The sequence below is a fragment of the Pholcus phalangioides genome, unplaced genomic scaffold (genome assembly GCF_987345545.1).
Source record: "Pholcus phalangioides strain wild (caught in Gottingen) unplaced genomic scaffold, Ppha-v1.0 ptg000010l_1, whole genome shotgun sequence".
Classification (NCBI taxonomy): domain Eukaryota; kingdom Metazoa; phylum Arthropoda; class Arachnida; order Araneae; family Pholcidae; genus Pholcus; species Pholcus phalangioides.
The window spans coordinates 1,364,729-1,391,129 of record NW_028301603.1 but is presented as its reverse complement, the minus strand read 5'-3'; the positions used below and the strand labels follow the sequence as shown (position 1 = coordinate 1,391,129).

Sequence of the window (26,401 nt, the reverse complement as noted above, 5' to 3'; positions counted from 1 at the left end):
GGGGGGGCCTCAGAAAAACGAGAGGTAGTTGTATTTTTCGGGGATTTTCCATGTAGGGAATAAGAAAAATCACTTGGCTCTCGGGCCCATGATGCTCTTAAAACGGCCCTGCCAGGAACCCAGAAGAGTTCTTAAATTTTTTGTTTACTAGACCGTGAAAAATCTGGTCTGGGACCCATACCTAATTTTTAAAATCATTGTACCAAATTTCGTAGGCACCTATGCACAATTTGAGGCAGTGTCGTCTTGACGCATGGGCCAACCCGGGCACGTCACGGAGGCCTTGAATGAAGAGCGGGGGGGGGGGGGGGGATAAAAAATGATATATGGTTAAGATTTGCGAGATTAAGCATGTGAATTGGTAAGTTGGAATTTGCAGTCTGAATAGAGGGCTGAGCAGAATCAATTTGTCCGGGGGCCCATGATGCTTTTAAGACGGCCTACACTTGAGGCCACATCTGGGCCGTTTTTCCAGGAGAGAGAATGTATAGCCCTGACTTTCGCAAAATTCTAAAAAAACATATTTTTTCACGAAAAAGTGAAAAGTGGGGGGAGTTAGTGACAGGAAAAGAGTTATAAGCCACTTTTGCAGGATAGAATATCGTCAAACTGTAGCTCGCTTGTTACTTCATAGATGGCAGCACAAGTTCAAATATTTTGGGCTACTTTTTGGCTACTTTTGAAGAGGATTTTGGCTGGAAATTTTTTAAGGACCTGGCAACTCTGCTCTCCGCGGCCGTCAAACAGCTACTTGTGACGTCGGAGGAAGGGAGCGAAATGTTTTCTTTCTTCTTTTTTGCATCAAGCTGGATGCTTTTTCGTGCTTTCTACTCGGTCCGCGTCGGACAAGATTACGTCCATGGATTACAGCAGCGGTTCTCAACCTTTTTTGACTCGCGGAGCCCTCTTTAGTAAAAAAATTCTATGGCGGAGCCCCGTAGGCCCATAGGAGTGCATAAGGAGCCCCAAGGGCTCCGCGGAGCACTGGTTGAGAACCGCTGGATTGCAGCATAGTTTCCCAACCTTTTTTGTTCCATCTCGCCCCTTCTTTAGAAATTTTTTTCTCCCAACGCAATCTATAACCCATAGGATCCTATGTTATACTCGTAGCTTCTACCGCCCCCCTGGAACTTTCCATCGCCCCCAAGGGGGCGTTAACGCCCATGCTGGGAATCACTGGATTACAGTGTTTATCAGACCCCTTTAAATAGAGAACGCCCAGTGTTTGAAATTCTCGATTACGGTAGTGTTATATACAATTCAGTTTTTTTTTGTTGGGGGGGGGGGGGAAGGAATTAGAGATCGTGCCACTGAAGGTCCCAGATTTGTTTTGGTCTCCGGAAGTTCCAAATTTCTTCAGTGGAGTAATCAACGATGCTTCTGATGTGGGGGTATCTTGACTCGCCCCACCCTGTCAAACTGATTAAGGCTTTATTAAGTTCTTATTCTTATCGGCTTTGATTAAGTTCTTGTATGTAGGGCCACAGGTGCGAGATTCTTGAAGATCGGTACGGATATTAATGTTCCGTAAGAACCAAGGGGATTTCATTGGTTGTCGGAGAATTTTATTCTGTTTGATTTGAAGTGTTTTGATATTGAGCTTGCAGGAGCCCATACTGGGGAAGCATATAGCATGGTGGGACGAAGGATAGATTTGTAGGGGATAGTTTTATTGTGGGTGGTAAGTTTCGTTTGTGGGAAAGTGATTTTGTTGAGCATGCCCATGACGTTTACTGTTCGGTATTTGAGAGCCAATCGGGAAGATTCTACGCCAAAATATGAAGAAACGAAATAGGATGCTGTGTTTTAAAATGTAGCAAACTTGCTAGGTAGTCTGAATGACTTTTATGGCAAACACTGAAGAGACCTTCTATCTCTAGGAGGCGCTGGTTAGCATCGCTAATGTCACGGGAATTTTTGTGAGACAGAAAAAAAATTTAAATAACTAAAAACCAGCCGATAGGTGGCGCTGGTACGAGTCATTTCCGTGGAAATATGCGAATGAGACGGTTATAAGAACTTGCACTCCTAATCAAAGCTGCATTAAGCACTTACAAGCGGCTTTGCTCCTAATCCACAACCAGTTCACAGTTATAAACCGTGTATGTGCTCTCTGCTATTGCTGGATTTGTGACTCGCCTGCAATGTGTTATCCCCTGTGGTGGTGGTCATGTGGAACACATACTGCTGTAATAAACGATTTGGAGGCATTCTGTTCGTTATTTGCGTATCTTTTCTTTGACTTGTGTACATCAGTACCTAAAAATTGCTACCTCAAGGAGTCCCCCATCGGGGGTTTAGCGCACAAACCCCTCGACTAGTATAAAAAACAAGCCTGCCGTTCGGAATCGGCAATAAATTGTAGGTCCCTCTCTAATTAGCCCTCGTGTGCAGAAAATGACCGTGGTGCGGCAAAAATGATCAATGATTACATCAGTACCACCTATCGGCTGTTTTGAGTTATTTTTTTCCCTGTCTTAAAAAAATTCCCGTGCCCTAGCGATGCTAACCCTGCAAACCGCTTTTTATTTTGGTTATTTTTCTTGTTTTTATGAATTTTTAAAGTTTCTACGGACTTTTTGCCGACCCTGTTTCAAAAAAAATTAAAAGACGTTAAAAATCAATACATCGTTTAATTAGAGTCGAAACATGCATTCCGAAAAATGCTTTCGGACAACATACTTACAGGCAAAAAAAATCATAATTTGCCGGTTTTCCGGGACATATGGTCAACACGCTCAAGGGGGTCGCCAATAAATGTTTTCGTCAAAAGGAGGGGTGTCACGCTTCGAAAAGTTTGGAAACCACTGGTATAGACTATTTTCTTTCGGCATGATTGATCTCAGCCCGGTGGTTGAGAAGCACTATTCTAAGGCATCGCACTGAGTAACGATTGAGCTAGTGGTTTGAATATCTGCATGGCCTGTTTGCATAATATTATTAATCATATTCTGTCTATAGGGATTTTTTTATGGATTTTGAAATCGTAAAAAATTCAGCTTCAAACCACGCGTCTGTGACAATGAGTGTCTAGGTTAAAGCCGACGCAGGAATATTTGGCAATGAAATAGCCGACAAACTTGCCAAGGAGGCCACAAAACTTCCGTCTCAAGACGACCACCTTTGGCCAGGGAGTTTGGTCCATCGGGTGCTTAGAGAGGACGTGTTGCAGGAATGGCAGACCAATTGGAATACATTCATACAAAGGACGCCTACAAGATACAACGGCGAGTTCATTGGCATTTGAACGTATGGCCTAGAGAGAAAACAATCGCTATCACCGAGCATGGCCCCTTTCCGGTGTATCTTCTGCGTTTTAAACGCTCTATAGTCCGTTTCAGGTTAACTTTGCAGTGGAGAAAAAAATAGAAAGTGTACTCCTTCGCCGCAAAATAAAGTTCCCATAAATCGGAGTTTTATGATGTGTGTGATCATTTATACAGAATATTTCAATTTTTTTAATGATTTTGTAAAAAATATCGTTTTGAACAGATTTTTCCTCGTTTGAAATTTTTAAATTAGAAAAAAATATTGGTTACCATATTATCCAAAAATCTATAGCAACCACAACGACATTTTGGCCAACTGCCAGAGTCCAGAATGCTGGCTTGGAAGATAAGAATTCTAGACAGCCCTCTCTGAAATTTCAGCGTTTGCAGAGGTTGATTCGATTCCTGGACCGTAACCTACGTCTACTCCACAATAAGACGCGAGCTGCGGGATCGAGGGGACGAAATTCACGCTCGGAGGATCCGTCTTACGAGCCAACAAAAGAGGTAACACGGTTACTTATTAAAAAGTATAACTTACGGCCAAGAAGAAAAGCATCGGTTGTTTCACCGACACCTAATAATCGATATAATTTACGCCCAAGAAAACAAAAGTGTCAACTGTTTCATCCTTTTCCAGCGGGTGTGAATGAAATGCAGATGCCGGCCTGGTGGCACTGTTTGCGAGCGAGGAGCAGGATGAATCCCAAACCTAATTAATGACGTCTCGGAGAAATTAGACTGACTGTATTGAACTGCCGGAGTGCAATGAGGTGCTCTGCCCTTCTTGTCATTTGATACAATCCTTGATCAATCAAATTTCTGATTGCGCCTTTTGCGATACGATTTTTATACAACTTTCCATGATTATTTATTATCCGTGCCCGTTGCACTTTACTTTAACTTGATTAATTTGATTCTTCGATTTACATAATTTTTGATTTCTTTGCACTATATGTAATCTTTGACGTATCAATAAATTTTGGTTTTACCGGAGATGCCCTGTTTCCCCCCCTCCGGGGTGGGGGGGGCGAAGTGTTTACGTTGCTTCTTGCGACAGAGCCTGGGTGTCTCGCGGTTTCTCCAGTTCCGGTCCTTCAATGTTCAATGTGACAATGAGTTTATATTCCCTTTGGACACAGTGTGCGATCCATGGTCGTAACTAGGATTTTTGCCGCCTCCACAACTTTAAAATTCGATAATTTTGTAATGGTGTTCTTTGTTCCCACCGAAAACTGCCGCCCCCCCAAATTATGCCGCCCGGGGCAGTTGCCCTTACGGCCCTGCCTGTAGCTATTGGATAAAGCAGGCCGACGTATGCGAAATCTTCAATTTGTTTTGCGGTATATCAAATGACTGTAGGTGAAATGGACGACTTCAGTGACGTCGCGAGCTTCACGCAGAGGCTTTCTGCTATAGAAGGTGCTGCTATAGCCCGCTATATATCTCTCTCCTCTCTGTAAACATGCATCTGCCCACACGTTTCCCACATTTAAATAGCGCGGTACCCGCGATGCAGATCCACATCATTTAAATGTCCTACAGCACATTCCCTGACCACTAAAGTCGCCCCGCAGCACAGTTCTAGATATCACGGTACATTTAAAAATCACGTGATCCGCAGCACAGTTTCAAATAATTTAAGTGGCCCATGGCACATTCTCACATCACTTAAATGGCCCGCGACACATTTGAAGATAACCGAGCAGTTCTAGATCACTCAAACGGTTCAGCACGTTTTCAGATCACTCAAGTGATCGCGGGACAGTTCCAGACCACTAAAGTATTCCTCGGTCCCTTCCCGGATCAGTTAAGTGACTCGAAGAGTAATTAGAGATTACCCCGGAACATCACCAGATCACTCCAGTGAAAAGCGGCATCTTTACATATCATGTCTTGATTAAGTGGCCCGCGATATGTTTTCAAATCAGTGAAGTGGCTAGACTTAGAAGCCTTGAATTGAGCCGCGACCTCGTAATTGAGTCTGTCTTGAGATTCAGCGTGACGCTTACCTGACGTCATGATCGAAGAACGAATGAGAAACGCAGAACGTGCAGTGACATCACTTGTAGGAGGGGCGAAGAAATGAGGAACGAATCATTGAAGAGATTTATGACGTCATCAGTCAGGTGGGCCATAAAACCGGATTTTTCAATTTTCTCTTCCAAGGTTTTAGTGACGTCATCGGATTCATAGTATGACATCTTCTAATGATAAAGCAATGTAAAACTACTGTTGATTGATGATTTATTTTCTAGGGTAATTATTCGCAAAACATTAAAAAAAATTTTGTGTGGAAGCCTGAACTATCCTGTATTATCAAGACATTTATTTTAAGTTTTTAGGAAGAATATTTGATTTTCGACAGCTGTTTATTCGAGCTTATGCACGCAACGTTAAATTAATGGGAGAAATGGCTCTTTCTACTAGAACAGAACCACCAGAGATGTCGCGCTCTCGTCGGAATCATGCTCGTCGGAAACATGCGACAGAAATTGACTTTCAAATGCCAATTGTTTGAGGAACGTTATTCAGAAGTTCAATGATTCATTTAAATAATTCGTTTTCTGAAAATATGTGAAATACACACACCCCCACAATCAATTGCATTCAAAAACCAATATTCGCAATCAATGTCCTCTTCGTTCTATCGATGCTAGGACTAACTAGAAAAAAACAGCACATTTCCCCATTGATTTAATTTTCAACGCGTGGCCACGGGCAACATTTTAGTCGTATGAATAATAACCAAACTGCTCAAGCGACGCACGAATTATTGTAAAATCAATTTATTGACCCGTGGCACATTGCCAGATAGCTTAAGCGATCATGGCTCGGTCCGTACATATTAGGTCAGGCCCCCCCCTATGTCTGGGTCTTTGGCGGGCCCCTGATCAGACTTTTCATGGGCCCTTCTATATTGAATTTATAGCGTGAAAAAACAAGAAATGACGAGAATTGCCCCGGGCCCTGTCAGCCCCGCCCTTGTGGGAAGCCGGGCAGAATCACATGTCTAAATCACTTGAGTGGCCCGTGGCACGCCTCCAGTTCACTTATTTGGCACGTGGTACTATTTGGTTTACAGATTACTTAGGCGGCTGGCAGGCATTTCCAGATCACTCGAGAAGGCTAGCGCCACGCTTTGAAATATTTTCAGTGGCTCGCAGCATATTTTCAGTTGACTTAAGCAGTTCCCTGCATTTTTATAAATCACTTCAAGTAGCTCTTGACGCATTTCCAGATCATTTAGATTTCTCGTGGCTTTTGGCACCTTTCCATATGGCTTAAATTGAGCACTACACATTTGAGATCATTCATGTGGCCTGAAGTACACTTTCAGCTCAACTGAGTGGCTCAGGACACATTTGCAGGGGACTCAACTGGCCTGGGCGGAAACGGTCTCAGGGTGGTGCGACCTGCGCGATTGCACAGGGCGCCAAATAATAAGGGGCAACAAATTGGGGAAAAAATCATCTCTAGATAAAAATACCTAAGATATTTTTTAAAAATTACTTTACGAAATATACAGGGTGTTCCAAAAAGAATGATCAGATTTGAAATGCATATACTACGAAAAATATTGAACATAGACACTTAAGATAAATTTTATATTACATGGCTAATCATAAAGTTTTTTCACAAACCAAATTAAAGGTGCTGAATTGGGATGCACGGCATATGTGTCTATACGGTAGTCAAATTCGTCCCAAACTTTTGCGAGCATGTTTGCATCCACTGCGGGTGGATTTCTGTGGACTACGTTCAAAACTCTATCGGATGCACTCCACGTTTTTGTCTGACATGCGAGGACGGCCAAGGGATTTCCCTTCACACAGACAACCCGTGTCTTCGGAATTGTTTATACCATAGCCTAATGCTTTGAGCGGTAGGAAGTTCAACACCTGGGTATTGTCGGTGGAAAGCACGATGAACTGTTGTTACGGAACTCACACTTCGCGAAGCTTAGAACACAAAACGATTTCTGTTGTGCGGTCGCCATCTTGACAAACACTGAAGTGGCCGCCGAAGGAAGAGCTTTAGCGCTACCTGTCGGCAACTGCGTAAAACTCTAAATTTTCCCTCTTTCTACCTATACATTATTCGATGAAAACTGACTAAAAGCTGAATAGTTATGATGTCTTTTTTTTTAATCGGGTGATTCTTTTTTGAAACACCCTGTACATGAAAAATGCCGGAGATGAAAAAAAAATTGAATGTTTGCGTGTATATTACGATTATATTCTTTTAGGAAAAGAATCGATGAGCAGTGCACCTACATACATACGAAACATACTTATTTTGGTCATGATACACACACACACACTCGGTATTTTCTGCCCACGCGGAGGATAATTAGACCGGGACCTATACAAGCCGAACGGCACAGCCTTTTCTTTACACTCACAGACGTATCAATTTTGCCAAAATTGTGACCGTTTCATTTTCTTGTAGGTGCTGCCACCAATTTTCCATATTTTGAAATAAAAGAAGATAAATGCTTGTATTTTCATATTATGTTATTAACGTGTTGTAGGAGGTCTGCTTGCACTCTGTGGAGAGGCTTTTTTAATTGGGTGAGATCGGCTCGAAATCACTCCTTCCAGTTGGAAAGCTACTGAACTAGACGTGCACCTCGTCCATATTCCTCTGCGGAACCTCTAACGAATTGGTACATGTTGGTAGTAACCTTCCGTGAGGAGAGTTCGTTTCTGTGTAATGTTTTTTTTTTATGTGTAGTGCTGCCATCTGCCATCGATTTTACTATCTATGCATGAAGTGTAATAATTGAATAATTATACCGTTGTAGGCCTGGTGCGCTCTGCGACGGTACTTTCTAACGGGGAGATCGGCTCACACTTGCGTCTCGAACCATAGACTCGAAAGTGTCTGGGAAGGCACGGTCATTATTGCTGGGGGGGGGGGGGGGTATTATGATGATGATGATCTCAATTCTGTAAATTCGTATATACTCATATACATTGGATCAGCCGACTCCACCTCTGACGCTGGGGGCAGGGCCGTCTTAAGAGCATTATGGGGTCCCCGGGCCAAGTGATTTTTCTGAGGCCTTACTTGGTAAAATCTAGAAAATTTTAGCCAGATCTCATTTTTGTGAGACCCCTCTTTTCTTTAGGCCCCCGGGCCGTGCCCGGGTGGGCCCATGCGTTAAGATGGCACTGGCTGGGGGGGGGGGCCTGCCACCCCCTCCCGTATCTCCACCCATGCTTCAAAGTTGGAAAAACTGCACGAAACAGACTTCATGTGACAACCACTGTGGCATCAACGGGATTTAAGATTGAATCCTTACGATGGTCACACGACAGCACAGAGGCCAGACCCCTGGGTTGGATCTGTGTCGGGCACAGGCCAGATTTCTCAGGGACCTCCGTGTAGGGAATTCATAGCGTGATTAAAAAGCAAAATATTATATATGTAATTTGTCCTGGTTCCTAGCGCTGGGGCCATGAGGGCAGGGTCGCAACTAGATGTTTGGTCACCAGGGGCAAGTGCGCATTTTGGTGCCCCCCTTGTAATGTCGAAATAAAATTTGAGCCCCCCCCCCCCATGGTCCAGCGCACGGGGCACGAAACCCGCCTGCTCCCCCAGTTGCGGCCGTGCATGAGGGCATGACACGGGCTTATTAAAACATGTATTCCCCCCCCCCCATACTATGTTATGCAGTGTTTGGGAATACGAGTCATCGTGTTGAACCTAATGAATATAGCTGCACTGTAACTGTTAGGTAGGCATTAAAGAGGCAATTCTAATCTCCTCCCCAGATCTGGATCCGTGCCTGCCCCCCCCAAGCCCCATGGGGACGATCGCCTCCAAAGGCCCGATAATGTCTGAGAATGACTCTGTCCCGTATTTTATGGACAGTGGGTGAATAGCAATAGATAATAAAGCGCGTCCCTCCTAAGCATACCCCCTTGGATCCACGTCGGGGGGGGGGGGGGGGTGATTTGGTTTTGCACACAGGGTGTCACTTGCTATAAGACGGTGCGTGTACGTGTTGTGAGCCTAATGCTAAGTTTACCTTAAACAAGAATTTACCTGTTACGCGAACCCGATTCTACAAGAGAACGCTCGAGAAGCTGCTGAAGAACTCGGACTCGTCGACTTCATCGAGTTTCAAATGCTTCGTTGAATCGTTTCCGTGTGCGTTACGAAATTGTATTTAAGAAATTCGGCGGAATTGAATATTAAATAGGCCAAATATGACTAGGGTGATCATGCGTCCCGTATTTTTCCGGGACTGTCCCGGGTTTTTCTGTTTTTGTGGCTGTCCCGTCTTTTCCCGCAAGAAGACGTCCCGGTTTTTCCACGTATTTTCAACGAAGACAACTGGAAAATTTTTATTCTTCGAATCAACAATTAAAATTATCTTCCCAACTTAGAATTTGCATTACAATTACTTAGAATTCGCATTCCAATTACTTAGAATTTGCATTACAATTACTTAGAATTCGCATTCCAATTACTTAGAATTTGCATTACAATTACTTAGAATTTGCATTACAATTACTTAGAATTTGCATTACAATTATTTAGAATTTGCATTACAATTACTTAGAATTTGCATTACCATTACTTAGAATTTGAATTACAATTACTTAGAATTATTTGCATTACAATTACTTAGAATTATTAGCATTACAATTACTTAGAATTTGCACAATTACTTAGAATTTGCATTACAATTACTTAGAATTATTTGCATTACAATTACTTAGAATTATTAGCATTACAATTACTTAGAATTATTAGCATTACAATTACTTAGAATTATTAGCATTACAATTACTTAGAATTATTAGCATTACAATTACTTAGAATTTGCACAATTACTTAGAATTTGAATTCAAATTACGAATATTTATTAGGTTCTTTTTTATTCATTGCAATCTGAAGTGGGATTTCATTTCCCGCGATTGGTGACATTTCTGCGATTTCAGCACGGGTTGGCAACTTCGCTCACTTTCTGGCACCATTTTTTAGCAATAATTGGCGTTGTCCTCTATTTTCCCGTATTTTTCTCGCGCAAATATGGACAGCGAAGTCATGTTTCTTTATCGCTTTAATTCATTTGCAGTAGAGCTTCATTTCCCGACACTCATTGGTGACTTTTCTGTGATTTTAGCATGAGTTGGCAACTTTGGTTATCTTTTGGCGATGTGCCTCGTATTTCAAAGCTTAATATTTCGTATTTTCCTCGAGCAAATGTATGAAAAAATCAGATTTCTTTTGTTCGTGACAGTGAATTATACAGTAGTTAACCTCACTCGGAACGTGGTAGCGTGGCCGAGCGGTCTAAGGCGCTGGTTTAAGGCACCAGTCTCTTCGGAGGCGTGGGTTCGAATCCCACCGCTGCCAGTGAATTTTTTTTTCTCCCCCCCCCCCCCGGTTAATTTATTGCTTGGAATTTTTGCCTCTGTAACGTGACACAAAAAAATGTATTGGCTGAACTGGGAGGAGGGTGGGGCTCTGCGGCACAATAGCTTTTGAAAAATTGCGAATTTTAAATTCAAGTGCGAAAATTAGTGTTTAATATTTTACCCAAATCCCCATCAACAAAACAGGTCTTCCTTCTTTTATTTTTTTATAATTTCAACATCGTCCAAACACCCACACACTACCGCAGGCCCCTCCCCCCCCCCCGGGCTAGAATATTTCAAGGGCCTCCTGATCATATTTTCGTCGGGGCCACATTATTAATTTTTGTGCGTGAAAAAAAAGGAGATAAAAATCATCTTGGGGGCCCAGGAGTCCTAGACACCCCGGTGTCCTTGTTGGGGGGACCATGGATTTTACAGTTAAACCTCCTCTTAACGTACATCCCCCCCCCCACCCTCGCTTTTACGGCCAAAAAAAATTAATTTTCCGTTTTATGATGAAAGTGGAACTTCTTCGTTTAACGAGGTTATTTCGTTCCACCAACGTGTGTTCGTTGTACGAATCGCTCGTTATCCGAATCAAACTTTCCCGTAGGAAATAATTGAAATTCGCATAATTCGTTCCACGTGAAAATGACTAATAAAAATGGCTTCGCGCTTCGTTCGATAATACAATAAAATATGTATGATATGATAACGCCATAAATAAACATGCAGAGTACGATAATGTTTTCAAATTAATTTGGCCTGGGGCCATATGGCCCCCTTGCGGTCCTGGGAAGGACAGGTGGTGAAGAGAGTTATAGAGAGCTGTGATGAGAAAAGGTTTAAAAGTGAAACATGGTTGAAAAATATTACTACTTTCAGAATTTATCAGATCCGTCCATAGAACCAGGGGTTCTTTCGTAACCCTTGGGTCTATGTGGGCATGATCCGTGTCTTCATGTCTATAATGGGAGGGGACTGCACTATATGGGATTTGGTACTATGATTTTCATACGTAAGCTGTTATTATTCATACGTAAGTATGGAGGGCCGCCAGAGCAACATTTGATGTGCTGGGAGGGTCGATTTATCGTGCAGGTTCATTGGATCGTCCCGTATTTTACACAGACCATTTTTTACCATATAATTTGACTCCTGGGAGGGATGATAATCTACCATTTTTGAATCCATGCCTAGCCAGGATTCCAGAGATTGATCTGATTTATTAAAATTCCATTCATAAGAAAAAAAAATAGAAAGTACCTCACTCTTGAATGAGGGTAGAGGGGGGCCCTGGATAGGACGGGGGGGGGGGGGGGCACGAGAAAAAAATTTGATCCATGGGGGAGCCACGAGCTGAAAAAGGTTAAGAAACACTGCTCTAAACGACGAGAGACTACTAGTGTTTTGGACGACTCGGTGGCCCACTTTTTTCCTGCAAAGTATTCTCTTTGTCCAACTTTGAAAAGAACGTGTGTAGTCGAGATTATAGTGTTATTTTGCCAGAAAAAACGTACCCCCCCCCCCCCACACCTTGAGAATAAACAAATATTGAACCCCCCCCCCCCCTCCCGTATGCCTATGCTCTCATATTATTTGAAAAGTGAGGCACTTCTCTCTTCCTCAGAAAAGGTACCCTCCATAAGAGCTTGCTGTTGCAGGCAATGGAGGTCGACAGTTTGTCTACAACAGTGTTTCTCAACCGACAGGCCACGGCCCAGTTGATACTGGGCCTGGTGGCTCTAACAGTAGTCACATCAAGCCGTGATTGATTCGCAGAGAGTTTCGTTTTCCCCATTGATTTCTCGTTAGTTGGGTGTATGGCCGGACCTTTCACTTACGCAATAGAGATTTACCGGGCCGCGAGCTTCCAAAGGTTGCGAACCACTGGTCTACAGCCACCTCCTGGTCAAGCAGAATTTATTTTAAACCTCCCCCTCCCTCCGAAAAAAAACAACAACAAAACTCCAAGCGCTCACACGCGTGGTTACAATGCGACATGTAGTTTCGTATCGTAATCAGTCGAACCCGTACACGGGTGTTTATTTGCGTGTTCACTGTAGGGCGGAAACGAATATTGCCCAGAATTCCACAGTACGCATGTGGACGAAAGCGAAAAACCATCAGATCAGTTGTGTTGACGTGACAATAAATAAAGTAGAAAATTTTTGCTCGTAATGCGAATTGCTCGTTAACCGAAGTTCCGTTGTATTTTAAAGTCCTGATTAACGGTAACCCCCTCTTTCACACACGGACGAATATTTTTGTCCCGCAGTGCTCGTAAAACAGAAGTTTTACTGTTATAGAATCTACGCTCGTTATAACGATCTCACGTTATAGCGACCGTTATATTACAACGACCGGTAGGATAAGTCCCAAATGCTTTGGACTATCATATATGCTTGGCCTGAGTCTGGTCCGGCCGTCCATGTACGGTCCCTTTCAGTGTACACGAGCTCCAAGGAAAGATTGGGAGTTTCGGTGCCTCTGTGAGGTTCAGTGCGTTCACCCGGAAAGTGAAAGGACGTGGGTTCGATTCCCGCAGGGGCAGTTGAATTTTCTCTCTTTCCAAAATATATCTTCGCAATATCCAGTTGTTAAAACCTTCGTATCATATATGTATCGTTTCTCTTTCGATACAACGGCCCTCCAAATATAGCGTCTTTTTTCGACGGGACTAAGTGGGGTACTCCTTATATACCGTTATATGTACCCCATAGGTACCGTTATATGTAGCGTCCACTGTACATGGATTTTTGTTTACTTCTTCTTTATGAAATAGACGTAAACTCTTTGTGACCCAGGTCCGTCACATTTGGGGGTGGGTGTCGCCGGTGTACATGTTCTTTACCCCCCCCCCCCCACGGAAAAGTTGAAATAACGGCCCTGTTGCGACCCATCTCGACCTATTTTGTATTCAATAATCGCTACAAAATACAGTAAAACCTCTCTTTTGCGGACACCGGCGGGACAAAAAATTTCGTCTGTAAAACGGGGGTTGACAGTTAATAGGGGGGGGGGGGGTTGAAATACATACTTACATTATACAAGGGGAGAAATTATTATTTAGCTGTAAAAGATTGATGTCCGCATCTGAGGGGGGTGTCCTTTAGAAGGGAGTTTCACTGTAGTACTGTATTCTTGATTGACAAACTATGTTTAGTGTTTCGTCAAACCAGTCTGTGGCTTCTAAGCCTGAGCCCGCGGCCTCGAATCAAACAGAGGCCGCAAATCTCATTTGAAGTTCTCACTAAAATTCCGAAATTTACTTCTTTCATAAATTCCGAATTTTCATTATTCTGGGATTATTCGTATTTACCTTTTTCACAATAATTATTTTATTGGGTGTTGAATAATGAATTTGCTTCATTAATTTCGAATTCTCGTCAATTCTAAATTTTCATTATTTAGACGAGTTTTCATTATTTGCTGACTTCTCCCGCAAAATACCGTTTATGTTGACAAGAGGGACCAAAAAATGTTCAATCCTGGCCACCACAATCACTCAGACGTCCCTGGAAACCTGATTTTATAGCCAGATCATAAATTTGGTAAGTAGGACCCATAGGTACCGGAAACTAGGGACTGACGCCATTTAAACCCTTCCCCAATAAATTTTGTGGGACTCCGCTCCCGCAATAATTAATTAATATACGATGCACCACATCTTTCCTCCAGTGGTCTTAACTAATGGGCCCACCCGGGCACGGCCGGGGGGGGGGGGGTCAGAAAAATGAGAAGTAGGTGAAGTTTTCGAACATTTGCCACGTAGGGCCATAGAAAAATTCACTTTTCACGGGGGACGATGATGCTCTTAATACGACCCTGCCTTCGGCCTCCCGAGTACGTGGTGCGACTCCAGTACGTACGGCGTGAATAGAAACTTTCAATTTCGCCGTCTTAAGAGGATCACATGGGCCCCCGGGCCAAGTGCTTTTCCCGAGGCCCTACCTGGAAAATTCTCAAAAAATTCAAATACTTCTCGTTTTTCTGAGGTCCCTCTTTTCCTAAGGCCCATGCATTAAGACGGCACTGGTCCTACCAGGCGAATTCTCAACAATTTCAACCACATTTGTTTTTTGTGAGGCCCCCGGGTAGGCCCATAGCTTGAGACGGCAGTTCCCATGATGCTGTCAAGATGGCTCTGTGTGTGCGTGTGTGGAGGGGAGGGAAGCGCAGTGTTAAGAAACCTTGATTCAACGTTTAATCCGCAGATTATCCGCAAGAAAACAAGACACAGAAAAAGTATTCAAAAATACGTATTTCAACAAATACAATTTATTCGGAGGAAAAAAAAAATACACAATACACTGTATACCTTGATTATAAATTCATTACATGCAGCACACGAAATGTTGCTGATGTCAATCCGCGTCAAAAATAATCAACGCTGTACAATATATTTCGAAAATATCAATTTTTCAATAAGAAATTCGGGTAGACATCATCTAAATGTTTGTAGTTGCAATTTTCAGTAGTAGATGGCGACACGATACGAATTCGTTATCGCTTCGCAAATATATATATATATGTTTTTTTGGTGATAAAAAGTTTCGATCTCCATTGAAATTCGGAGACGGTCTTGGTTCGAGTTTTTCTGACTGTAACTTAAACGTACAGGCAACAAACACTCAGAGCCGCCCCTACGGGGGTGTTGCGACAGGTCCCAGCGCTTTGGGAGGCCACGTTAAATTACTGGGGAGGCTTTCGCCAGTTCTTAAATTATTTCATTTACATCTAAATTTTCATCATTTCTGGAATTTTTTTTTCTCTTCACCGTTCATTCTGAATCTTCATCATTTGCGGGAATTATTAATTTCATTAATTCTTAATTTTCACAAATTCTGGAATTTTTTTTTCTCCTAATTCTGGAAATTTTTTTCTCTCCTAATTCTGGAATTTTAATTTTTTTTTTTCATTTATTCTGTTTTCATCGATTCTGGAATTATTTTTTTTATAGCGTTAGTTCTGAATTTTCATCTGAGTTGTGAAATTATTAATTTTATTAATTCACAGTTTCATCAAATTCTGGATTTAATTTTTTTTTTTAAATTTATTCTGAACTTTCATGAATTCTGGAATTTTTTCATACCGTCAATTCTGAATTTCCATCAATTGTGAAATTATTAATTTCATTAATTCTTAATTTTCATAAAACGCCGAAATATTTTTTTTCTGTCGTAATTCTGGAAAAAAAAATTTTCTCCTAATTCTGGAAAAAAAAAAATTCTCCTAATTCTGGAAAAAAAAAATTTCTCCTAATTCTGGAAATTTTTTTTCTCGTAATTCTGGAATTTTAATTTTTTTTTCATTTATTCCGTTTTCATCGATTCTGGAATTATTATAGCGTTAGTTCTGAATTTTCAACTGAGTTGTGAAATTATTAATTTTATTAATTCAAAGTTTCATCAAATTCTGGATTTAATTTTTTTTTTTTTAATTTATTCTTAATTCCCATCAATTCTGGAATTTTTTTTCAAATCTTCAATTCTGAATTTCCATAAATTAGGAAATTTCCATCAAATCTGGAATTTACTTCTTTCATTAACTCTGAATTTCCATTAGTGAAGGAATTATTTCTTTCATTAACTCTTAATTTCATCAGTTCTGAAATTTTCATTAGTTTCGGTGATTTTTTCTCTCATTAGTTTAAAATTACTGCTGAATTTTCATCAATTTTTTAATGTTAATCTACATTTAATTGTGTTTCTAAAATTTTTCTGTGTATGGATATTTGTCACCATTCCCGTATTATGCTGAAATTATTGATGACGATTTTTTTTCCTCATAAAAGTCTGGGCAAGGGGGGGTTTCTAAACATTTTTGGTGCTTCCCGAAATTGTTGAGACGCACCTGGCCCCCGCGTCTTGTAAGGGCGGCCCTGACAACACTTAAACCGATAAATTTAACCCAAATCTCCCGAAAAATACATTAAATATTGTCCAGAAGAATCTTATCTTTTAGTTTTATTCCTGGAAGTGAACATTTTCCAGATGGAACTCTTCTTGTTGTCGTAACTTTTCGGTTCGGACATCTCGCCGGTCAATAGCTTGGTCTCACTGTTCCTATGGTCACAGTTCCAGTCCTTGCCGTCGTCCATGGCACAGCAGTTATCCGAGATGAAGCCGTCTTCTTCGCCTCTGGCCAGGACGTCATTAGTCGGGCTCGAGTGGCCCGAATCGCGGTCGTCGATGCTGACCTTCAGCATATCCAGCACGGCCTGTTCGGATTTGGCCAGCTTCGCCTTGGAGATCGAACGTCCGTAATCGGATTTGGCCGGGTCCTTCTTGTTGTTGTTGTCCGGCTCGAAGAGATTCGGATTGTCCACCAGCGCCTGGGCCAGGTTCCTGCTTATCTGTTTCCTGATCGTCTTCTTCATGGACAGGTGACGCTCCAGGTGCCGGATGTCCCTCTCGGTCAACGTCTTGCTGGAGTAGGTCCTGTTGGCATTGTTATTGCTGTTGTTGTTGTTGGAGGACGAGTTCTTGCTGTCCTGGATCAGACGGGCTTCGTCGGAGTTCTTGTATTTGTGGTTCTCTTTGCCCTTGTTGTCGTTGGTCTTTTTACGGAGAGAGGATTGTTTGTTTTCTTGGTCCGATTCATTGCCGAAATCGAGGAGTTTGTTTTTCCTGCGGCTCCTGGGCGATTTCTCGTAAACGCAAAGGTCCTGGAATTCCCCGGATTTCTTCCTCGAGGAGGAGAAGATGTCCCGGATGTGAGGAATGTTTCTATCCATCACGGTAGGAGCAGCTGAGATCCTAGGAAAAAAAGTCATTATATAAGTATATATAACATCGATAATCTAATAACTAATATAATAAATTCAAACAATATGGAAAAATAAATGAAAAACACAAAATTGCACTTCAACTAAGAGGTAAAGTATTCTCAAATTAAAATATAATTGTTAAACTTAAAATAAATTTAAAAACAATTATCAATGAGATTTTTAAATTCATGATTTCTCAGTTATTTTAAATTTTCTGCATATTGTTAGTTTTCATTTCTTATTCTACTAAATGTTTTATAAACGAAACAAAAATGAATCAAAATTTTCTTAAATAACAATTTAGTGAAAGGTATTGTCAACTCAAATTCAAATACAATTATTGAACCAAGTACTGGACTGAAAAATTATTGTCAAATCAATGTCATATCAAATTTAAGATATAGCGTTTATTTGAAATTTCGGGAACATTTTTCGTTTATGTTTCTTATTCTAATTTTTTTTCAATGTGTTTTTCCGCTTTTCGCAATTTTAGATTTTTCTGCAATACATATTTTAACACGGTAATACATATTCATATACAAGTTCATTATTTTTCACACATGTTTTTTCATGCTGTTCATTCTGAATTTTCATCAACTCCGTAATCATTTCTTACATTAGCTCTGAATTTTCATTGGTACTGAAATTATTTCTTTTAATTTATCACGCCTAAAATATTCACTAGTTTCGCGGGAATGGTTTCTCTCACTGGTTCATAATCACCTTTAGTGTGCTCAGTTTTCAATAATTTTTCCAGGATAAGTAAATTTTACTAAAATTTTTATGCACCAAGTACATGCGGTAAGCCTACTCTATCAAGTGCACTCGTAGATCTTCGTTTCATCATTTTTTTAGGTTCTATACAGTATTTAATTAATGTGTATTGCAGTAACCCATTTTTTTAAATACAGGGTGGGCAAAAAGTCCGTAGAAAACTTTAAAAATTCATAAAAACCAGAAAAATAACCGAAATAAAAAACGGTTTGCAGGGTTATCATCGCTAAGCCACGGAAATTTTTTAAGACGGGAGGGGGGGGGGAATAAACAAAAAAACAGCCGATAGGTGGCGCTGACGTATACAAGTCAAAGAAAAGATACGCAAATATCGAACAGAAGGCCTCCAAATCGTTCATTACAGCAGTATGTGTTCCCCGTGAACTTTGAAGACCGGAAACACCCCGCTTCCCACCTCGGAGAGACATCGAAGCGTTCCCGAAGGATGGGTGTATCCGGAAAGTTTTATGAAAATCAAGGAAGCATAGTCACCTCAGACGAAGGCAACAAAATATAAAATAAAGTAAATAAAAAAAAGTAGTGGTACAATCACGTCTTAAAACATCGGCAATCGTATTACTGAGAAATAAACATATAAACAATCTAAGCCAATGGGTAATCAGGATTACAACAGGATTAAATCGAATAAATCACACTTGATACGTCCTTGTCGTCAATGATCCAATCCGTCTCTACAGGTGAACGCGCTCAGACCCTCCCATTCACCGGACACTTCTGTTGACGCTGACGTGGTCGGAGATGATAATTCATCTTAAGATCAATCACTGGGGCTCTTGCCGGTTGGAACTCGTCATCGCTCCCACCGCTCAGACGCGACCATTTGGTCTAGAGAGAAAGTGATTATGATAACTGCTCATTGCCGACATATCTAGAACGTTTCAAGAAGTCGAAGTGTGCTTGTGGTGAGATTGGATCTTTATGGCATTACATCACACTTCGTTTCGGTGCTATCGCCGAGAACGGTCGACTGTATTTTAAAGGGCGAGTTTTGAAGAGCTCTATGACCCTTGCCCGGGTGCGGTGGATTATATTGTTCCTCGAGGTAACAACTTACACCGCATACATACTAAGAAGACTGGCAGTTCCACGTGACCACCACCACAGGCAATAACACATTGCAGGCGAGTCACAAATCCAGCAACGGCAGAGTGCAGCAGGTCCACATACACGGTTTACGACGGTGAACTAATTGTGGACTAGGAGCGCAAGTTCCTATAACCGTCTCATTTGCATACTTCCACCGAAGTCTCACGTACCAGCGCCACCTATCGGCTGTTTTTGAGTTATTTTTTCCCCCGTCTTGAAAAAATTCCCGTGACCCTAGCAACGCTAACCCTGCAAACTGTTTTTTATTTCGGTTATTTTGATACATTGAATTTCTATTTGTTCTAAATCTTTTAGTATTTTCATTGAATAATTTTTTACTGTCTACAAAAACTTAAATAAATTAAATAAAATTCATGTTTTTATTACTTATTTCATTTTTTAGAAAAATTAAATTCAAATTTCAATTTATTAATGAAAAAATTTACAACTTACATTTTATTCTTTTTTTTAAATTTAAATTTCAAGGGGGTGTCTTTTCTACAGTAATTTGATGGGTGTCCCGCCCCTAAAGTTGATTTTTCTTAAAAGATTTTGAAAATTCTTAATTTTAACGGAAATTAATTAAATGTGAAATTTTTTTGTTTCAAATGCTTTTTCCTCAAAATTTTAATCACAAAATGATATCTCACATATTAGTCATAATTGATGATTTTTTTTTTATTTCATTGTAATTTGCAGTAGCACTTCCATTTCCCGCCATTAGCGGTTTCTTTTCGGTGATTTTAGCAGTAATTGGCAAATTTGTTTTCTTTTGGCATCGTATTTAAACCTTATTTTCCTATATTTTTCCAGTGAAAATATGACCAGCACAGGATTGCAAGGACTGAAAGGCCATTTTCTTCAGGATTTTCCATTCAAGCAAAGTGCAGTTTGGGGATATTTAGGGATTTTTCTATAAAGAATGAGAAATCAGAAAAATCAGGTTTCCGACTGGAATATTTTAATAAGGTTAAAAAAATCAGAAGGCATCCGGGAAATTGGAAGCATTGGCACCTACGAAACTACCTTTATTCCGGATTCTGATAAATATTGGGAATGAAAGCAATCTCCGTTGAAAAACGGGACATTTTTACAGAAAAAAAAAATCGAGAAGTGCGGAAATGTTCAGGATAAGCATGACAATGAGCATGTCGAAGTGTGAACATGTAATAAATCTTTACCGATAGTTATAAATAGAACAACAAACGAACATTTCCTGGATGTGACGCTTTAATTCTAGGAATTTCTCGGGAAAAAACGACATGTAAACGAAAATGACGAAAAATTTGTCGTTATATGCGATGTGGTTGCTTTTCATCGACTTTATATAAGCAAGGTTCATTAACATTATTCACTATGGGAATCAGAATATTGCGAGTTGTGTCTCGCAAGTGCCAAACGGCGTCCTTTGTTCCAACCCACTCCTTATCTCCAATCTCGCACCTTGATCGGATCGATAAAAAGACGCCAAATATAGGCAACCATTTAGGGCTTCAACCCGACGGGAGCCAAAGACAACCAGACATTTTTTTCCTACGTGATACATAGTGACAACGAATCCATGAATATTCTAGTCTGTGCGATGCAAAAAACGAGCATCATTTCCTTGAAATAAGGTGAGGGGGGGGGGGGGAAAACTCACTAACGGTACCATCGCGTGACTCTCGTCAACACTCGGGTAGCGACGGGCGTCGAGAAATCCATGGCACGAGTTTAATTGCAAACTTTGCAGACCCGCAAACACACACACACACACTTAACAGAACAGTCTTTTACTTTCGGCAACCGAACTTGAAAAAAAGTACACATACACGCAACACCACCACCACGTATATTTGTGCCAACCTTGGCACAGTTCACATGATTCGTTTTTCTGCAGATCTTTTCCCCCACTAAAAAAAAAACAAACCCTGTCCTTAATCTATTCGGTTCATTTCGGACTTTTTCGAGAGTAAAAACTCTTCAATATATTCCAGTTTCTCTGGTCAAATGGCGGATTTTGTTGATGGAGCAGGTCACGAATATAATATAATCCGCCATTGTTCTTTCGTGGTTATTGGAAGAGGACTCGCTTCCACTTGAAGGAGAAGAAGCAAAGCGGTTCTCGACCTCCTCTTTAGACCTCAAAAATGCCCTAAATCTTCCTCTTTCACTCTCGTTTTATTTTGATTTTGCCTTAATTGACTGCCATCTCTTATCGGTAGCAATTTTGTCTCTTATGCGGCATCTGCATTGAACGTTTAATCCCATTAACTCAGTAGCTATTTTTGATAGTCTTTTTTGGGGTGGATTTTAGTTAAAATTAATTTTTTGGACTCGGAAAGAAATGGCTGGAGGAGATCATTGGTGGTCGGTTGATGCGTTTAAATTATTTAAGGATCTGGGACGTGGTTGATTAGGCCGTTATTATTATTGTTTTTGATGGTTTGGAATTTCGCCACCAGGAAAAATTATTAGCTCTGGAGACTACGGCAAGATGCTGTGATCGGAAAGGAGGTAGTGGCCCAGAAATCTCTGTAGGGATATGTGATTTGTGGGTCACAATGTAGCGATGTTCCATCCAAGTTGCGAACATGCGCGGTCGGAAACAAAACAAAAAAAAAATCCCGAAATTCACCATTGGTATACAGCAGGTGGGTTTATAACGTGAAGTTTCTCGTGGAACCCTTGATAGTTATAAGGCTGTCTGTTCGTGGATCCCTCGATGATGACGAAACTGTTCCACGGGTCTTGATGATGAGACTGTTCTACGTAACTCAAACGAATATTTGAGTATTTATCAAAAAAAAGAAGAAGTCCCTACTGCTGTTTCAAAGCCCTTGGGCAAAATTGAAGAGGGGTTTAGGCACCATCTTTTAATATACATATGTATTGTCCTAAATCACTGTGAAAGATCATATCGTAGAAGCCCCTGTGCAATGTGGTCTTCGCATAGCCCTCACAGGGTAGGGGGAGCTAACAGGGCTCCAGCCCGGAGATAATTCTCTCTCTCTCTCTCTCTCTCATCAATTTTTGTTTTCACACTACAAATTCATAATAGTCTGACTTGGGGCCTGCAAAAGATCTCAGCCTAGACTCCCTACTGCAGGATGTAGAGGACATGGGACCCCATGCTGAGCCAACACCATCTATAGCAGAAGGCCTCCGCGCGAAGCTCGTGACGTCACTCAAGAAGGTCATCTCACCTATAGCCATTGGATATACTACAAAAAAAGGTAAAGATGACGCATTCGTCAGACTGCAAATCCAATGGCTATAGGTGAGATGACCTTCTTGAGTGACGTCACGAGCTTCGCGCGGAGGCCTTCTGCTATAGATGGCGTTGGTAAAACAGTAGTGAATTGACGACAATGGCGATAGACTACGGTTGTGCACGGTTCAGAAGAAGATGAAGATTTAGTATTGAGTAACTTGCAATGTCAGCCGTGGTTTGAAGCCTCTTAGGTAAAATTTCATTACCTAGGCCGGGCAAGAAAAAGGTCATTTCCTTCGAAGGCCAACGATCTATCGGGCCATCTCAACTAGGCACAAACTTCAAGGAACCCCCCTAGCGTTGTTATGTAAGGGGGGGGGGAAGAGAAACGGAACAAACAGAAAACTTTCTTGAAAGGGTCTCTCGTCTAAACAAAAGCTACGGGGTCACCAACATGTTGGCAGGCAGCACAATAGGTGGAAGAGAGAGAGAGAGAGAGTATATGTATTCTTCTCGCAAACAAGAAAGCAAAACACTTTCGCTCTTTAATCAAATGTTAAAAAAGAAAAACCTAACAAACATCTCAACCGCATATAGACCTATTCCAACAAAGGACTTGCGCTGTGATTAGGGATCAACGCACCTTCATTGAATGGGGAACCTGTTGAAGAGAAAACCGTATTTGACGCTTGTTCAATACGTTTTCGTTCGCAGCGGGACATTGAACTCAAAACTTCTCTCATATTCGTCTTCTTTGTACACACATAGTTCTCTATTATACATGTAAGAGTAATTAGAACAAATCACACCAAGTGCTCGAATACACGCCATTATGTTAGTTTGGTGGTGGTTCCGCTTTCGCTGTTGGTATGGTGAGACTGGATCTTGGTTGGAGGAACATAAGAGTATCCGAATCATTACTTCAGGCATCTTCAAACTATTGTTCATGAGCACCGTGGTGCTCATCGAATCAAATCTCATGAAACGCATTTGAACTTGGGAAAAAAATTCCGGTGTCTTTACCTGGTATTGAACCAGCACCTCCTAGAGATAGAGGGCCTCTCCACGCGGCTTGCCAAGTTCATCTGTGACGTCACGAGAGTTGTCCGCATGGCCCCCACAAAGGGGGGAGGGGGCTGACAGGGCTCTAGCCCAGGGGCCCTGGACAGTTCTCATCATTTTTTGCTTTTTCACTCCCGGCCTAGAGCCCCGCTCCAGGATGTGGGGACCATAGTTGTCCGATAAGACTACTCAGCAAGTTTGCCACATTTTGATTCACAGCATCCTCTATCCTATTTCGTTTCTTCTCATTTTGTCGTGGAATCTTCCGGGTTAGAACAAATTGTTGTCAGAGATACAGCATGGTGATTGGATGTGAAGCATAGAAATCGCCAACTCTCTTCTTTTTCGTACAATGATGATACTTGGACTTGCAGCGGAATTTTTTGTTTCTCTGAATATTCTGAGCGAGGATGGACTACTTGTGTGACGTCACGAGCAGCGTGCGAGGACCTTCTATCTCTAGGAGCTCTTGCGAACCAGGATAAGCGCTCCGGCAATTATACTATAGAGGCGAGGTCTATTTCTACTCAGCAAGTCACGTTACTGTGAGTATTTCAAGGGAGGAAAAAGATCTCGTCATACAGTATGATGGTCAGTGCGCTTGCCTGGTTGTCAAGAGATTCTGGGTTCGATTCTCGGTGGAGACGACGGAAATGTTTCTCCAAATTCACCTCGGCATAATATCCAGAAAGTATTGATTTGATGCATCGTGGGGAGAGAAAAAAAAATCATTATCTATATCACTAAAGGTATTGAGATTAAAGCAGAGATCCTCAACCTATTTCTAGTCGCGAGCACTGCCTGTACCCATTATCAAAAGAAGAGCAAAGAAATCGGACACACGCATCGAGCACTCTGGTGCTCGCGAGCAACAGGTTGAAGGTGCCTGGATTATAGTATCAATCCAGCTACACTTCCAAGGATAGCCGATAGTTCGATTTTAAGCATGTTTTTAGAATAGCTGTATAGGTGCTCTTCTGATTATGATAGTCATAGATCGTGCTCATGTCTCAAAGAAGAACGAATCCTCCTTAATTTGTTCTCTTTGTGTGCAATCCGACGGCTGAGAATTAGAACAAATCACCAAAGTGTTAGAATTAACGTCATTATGTTAGTTTGGTTCCGCTTTAGCTGTGGGTTTGGATGGATTGTGGGGACCACGGGTATCTAGATCATCGATGACCATCTGGACCAAGATGTATCTTCAACACATCCAAGCCATCACGATAGTTTGAGTTGGAGCATATGGTAAGAGCAGGAGTAGCTCATGGGCCTTGCGGCCGCATGAGGCGCGCTCTGTTTCCACCAGCTGCGCCCTTCTCCTAATCAACGCTTATCCGCGGCTTCCCAGAGCAGTTTAACAAAGAATCTGTTCGAAAAGCCTTTGTCAGGGGCCACAGCTCCACGGCACCCGTGACAAAGGTTGGTGGCGCACCAGGGTGCACGGTTTGTTAACCCCGGGAGTAAAGAAATTATGGAAAATAGTTTTTGTGTGGTGCCCACTCTAGGAGAGGAGCTGAATAAAAAGAGTGGAAAAAAATTCATCTCGACAGGGTATAAATCAGTATTTTCTAAAGTGAGCAATATCGCCCCCCCCCCCCCCCCGATGAGCGATGGAATGGTCCAAAGATACAAGCTACAATTATAACATAAAATCCTATGGGTTCGCTTGAGTCAAGGGGCGATGAGAAGAAAAAGTTTGGGGAACTATGGTCTAACTTGAAACTATAGTCACAATTTTTGGATAGGAGATCGACGCGGATTGGTTCACAACCTGAATTTAATCAATCCAAGTCGATCAGAAATTGTGACTGTAGATTAAACCCTGTTGGTGAATACCATGAGTGGCAAACCATTTGCAAAGACGTCTATTAAAAAAACCGCATAGGGGACAACTATTGGCTTTAGCGATAATATTGACGTCACACTTCGCACAAATTTGGTCGATGGGTCAGCTTAGGGTTTCCCCCCAGGCCCGTCATTTGGGGGGGGGGGTCAGGGGGGCCCCCCAGCTTTTGAAAATACACTAAAAATGATATATATATATATATATCTTTGATGCATACTATATATATATATACATATATATATGGGGGGGGGGGGGCAAATAGAATGTACTCTTTGCCCTCCCCCGGAAAAAGTTGAAATTGACGTCCCTGGGTTTCCAGGAGGTCTAGCATATGCGGTGCTCACGATTCAAAGAAAGATGAAGATTCCTAATTTGATCCCTTTATGAATACTCCAATGGTCTAAGAAGCCAGTATTGACAGCGAGCAAATTACAACCAATCACCGAAGTACTCTAAATCAGTGATTCTCAACCTGGAACCACATGCCCCTCCCCCCCTTGTGACCCTGGGTTCTAAGAGGGGATCACGTTTGAAAATCAGATGAAAGGGAAGCGACGACAAGTGGTGAAGGGGGCCACAGAGAGATGCGAAGAAATAAAGCATTCAAGTGAAATATATTGGGGGGGGGGGGGAGGAAATGTGACTTGTATGTATTATTTTCTCAGAATCTAGCTGTGCCCATAGAACCTGGGTCATCTAAACTCACGTGGGCATAACTCATAACTTAGGGTCCTCATGTCCATGATGAGATTTGAATTTTCGAGAGTGAATATGCAGGCTTTTTCTGTTACGGTTGCTAGCAATTAAGGGCCCAGAAACATAGCTTTGCCCGGGTATCCATGATGCTGAGACGGTCATACATAGAATCCTTACAAGAAAGAAGCTCACTGAACTTTAGCTCAAATTAGGTACGGATCCATAGTGATGTGCCGGTAAGGTAATTATGTAGTTTGATTGGATCGTCTCGTATCTTACACAGACCTATTTTCACCATATAAT

General features: G+C 41.6%; 1 protein-coding gene and 1 non-coding gene across 2 annotated transcripts in view; one reads left to right on the top strand and one right to left on the bottom strand.

Moving 5' to 3' along the window:
- The first annotated feature begins 10,561 nt into the window (after window positions 1-10,561).
- TRNAL-AAG (transfer RNA leucine (anticodon AAG)) lies at window positions 10,562-10,643 on the top strand. Its single transcript has one exon. It is a non-coding gene; the product is annotated as a tRNA-Leu (tRNA).
- A 4,261-nt stretch (window positions 10,644-14,904) lies between these two features.
- The window catches only part of LOC149080733 (uncharacterized), a 63,033-nt gene continuing 51,536 nt past the window's right edge, over window positions 14,905-26,401 (bottom strand). Inside the window, exon 2 of the mRNA XM_089237417.1 lies at window positions 14,905-17,406. Coding sequence (XP_089093543.1) covers window positions 16,602-17,384 — 783 coding nt within the window. The 5' untranslated portion in view covers window positions 17,385-17,406 and the 3' untranslated portion in view covers window positions 14,905-16,601. The remainder of the gene's footprint in view (window positions 17,407-26,401) is intronic.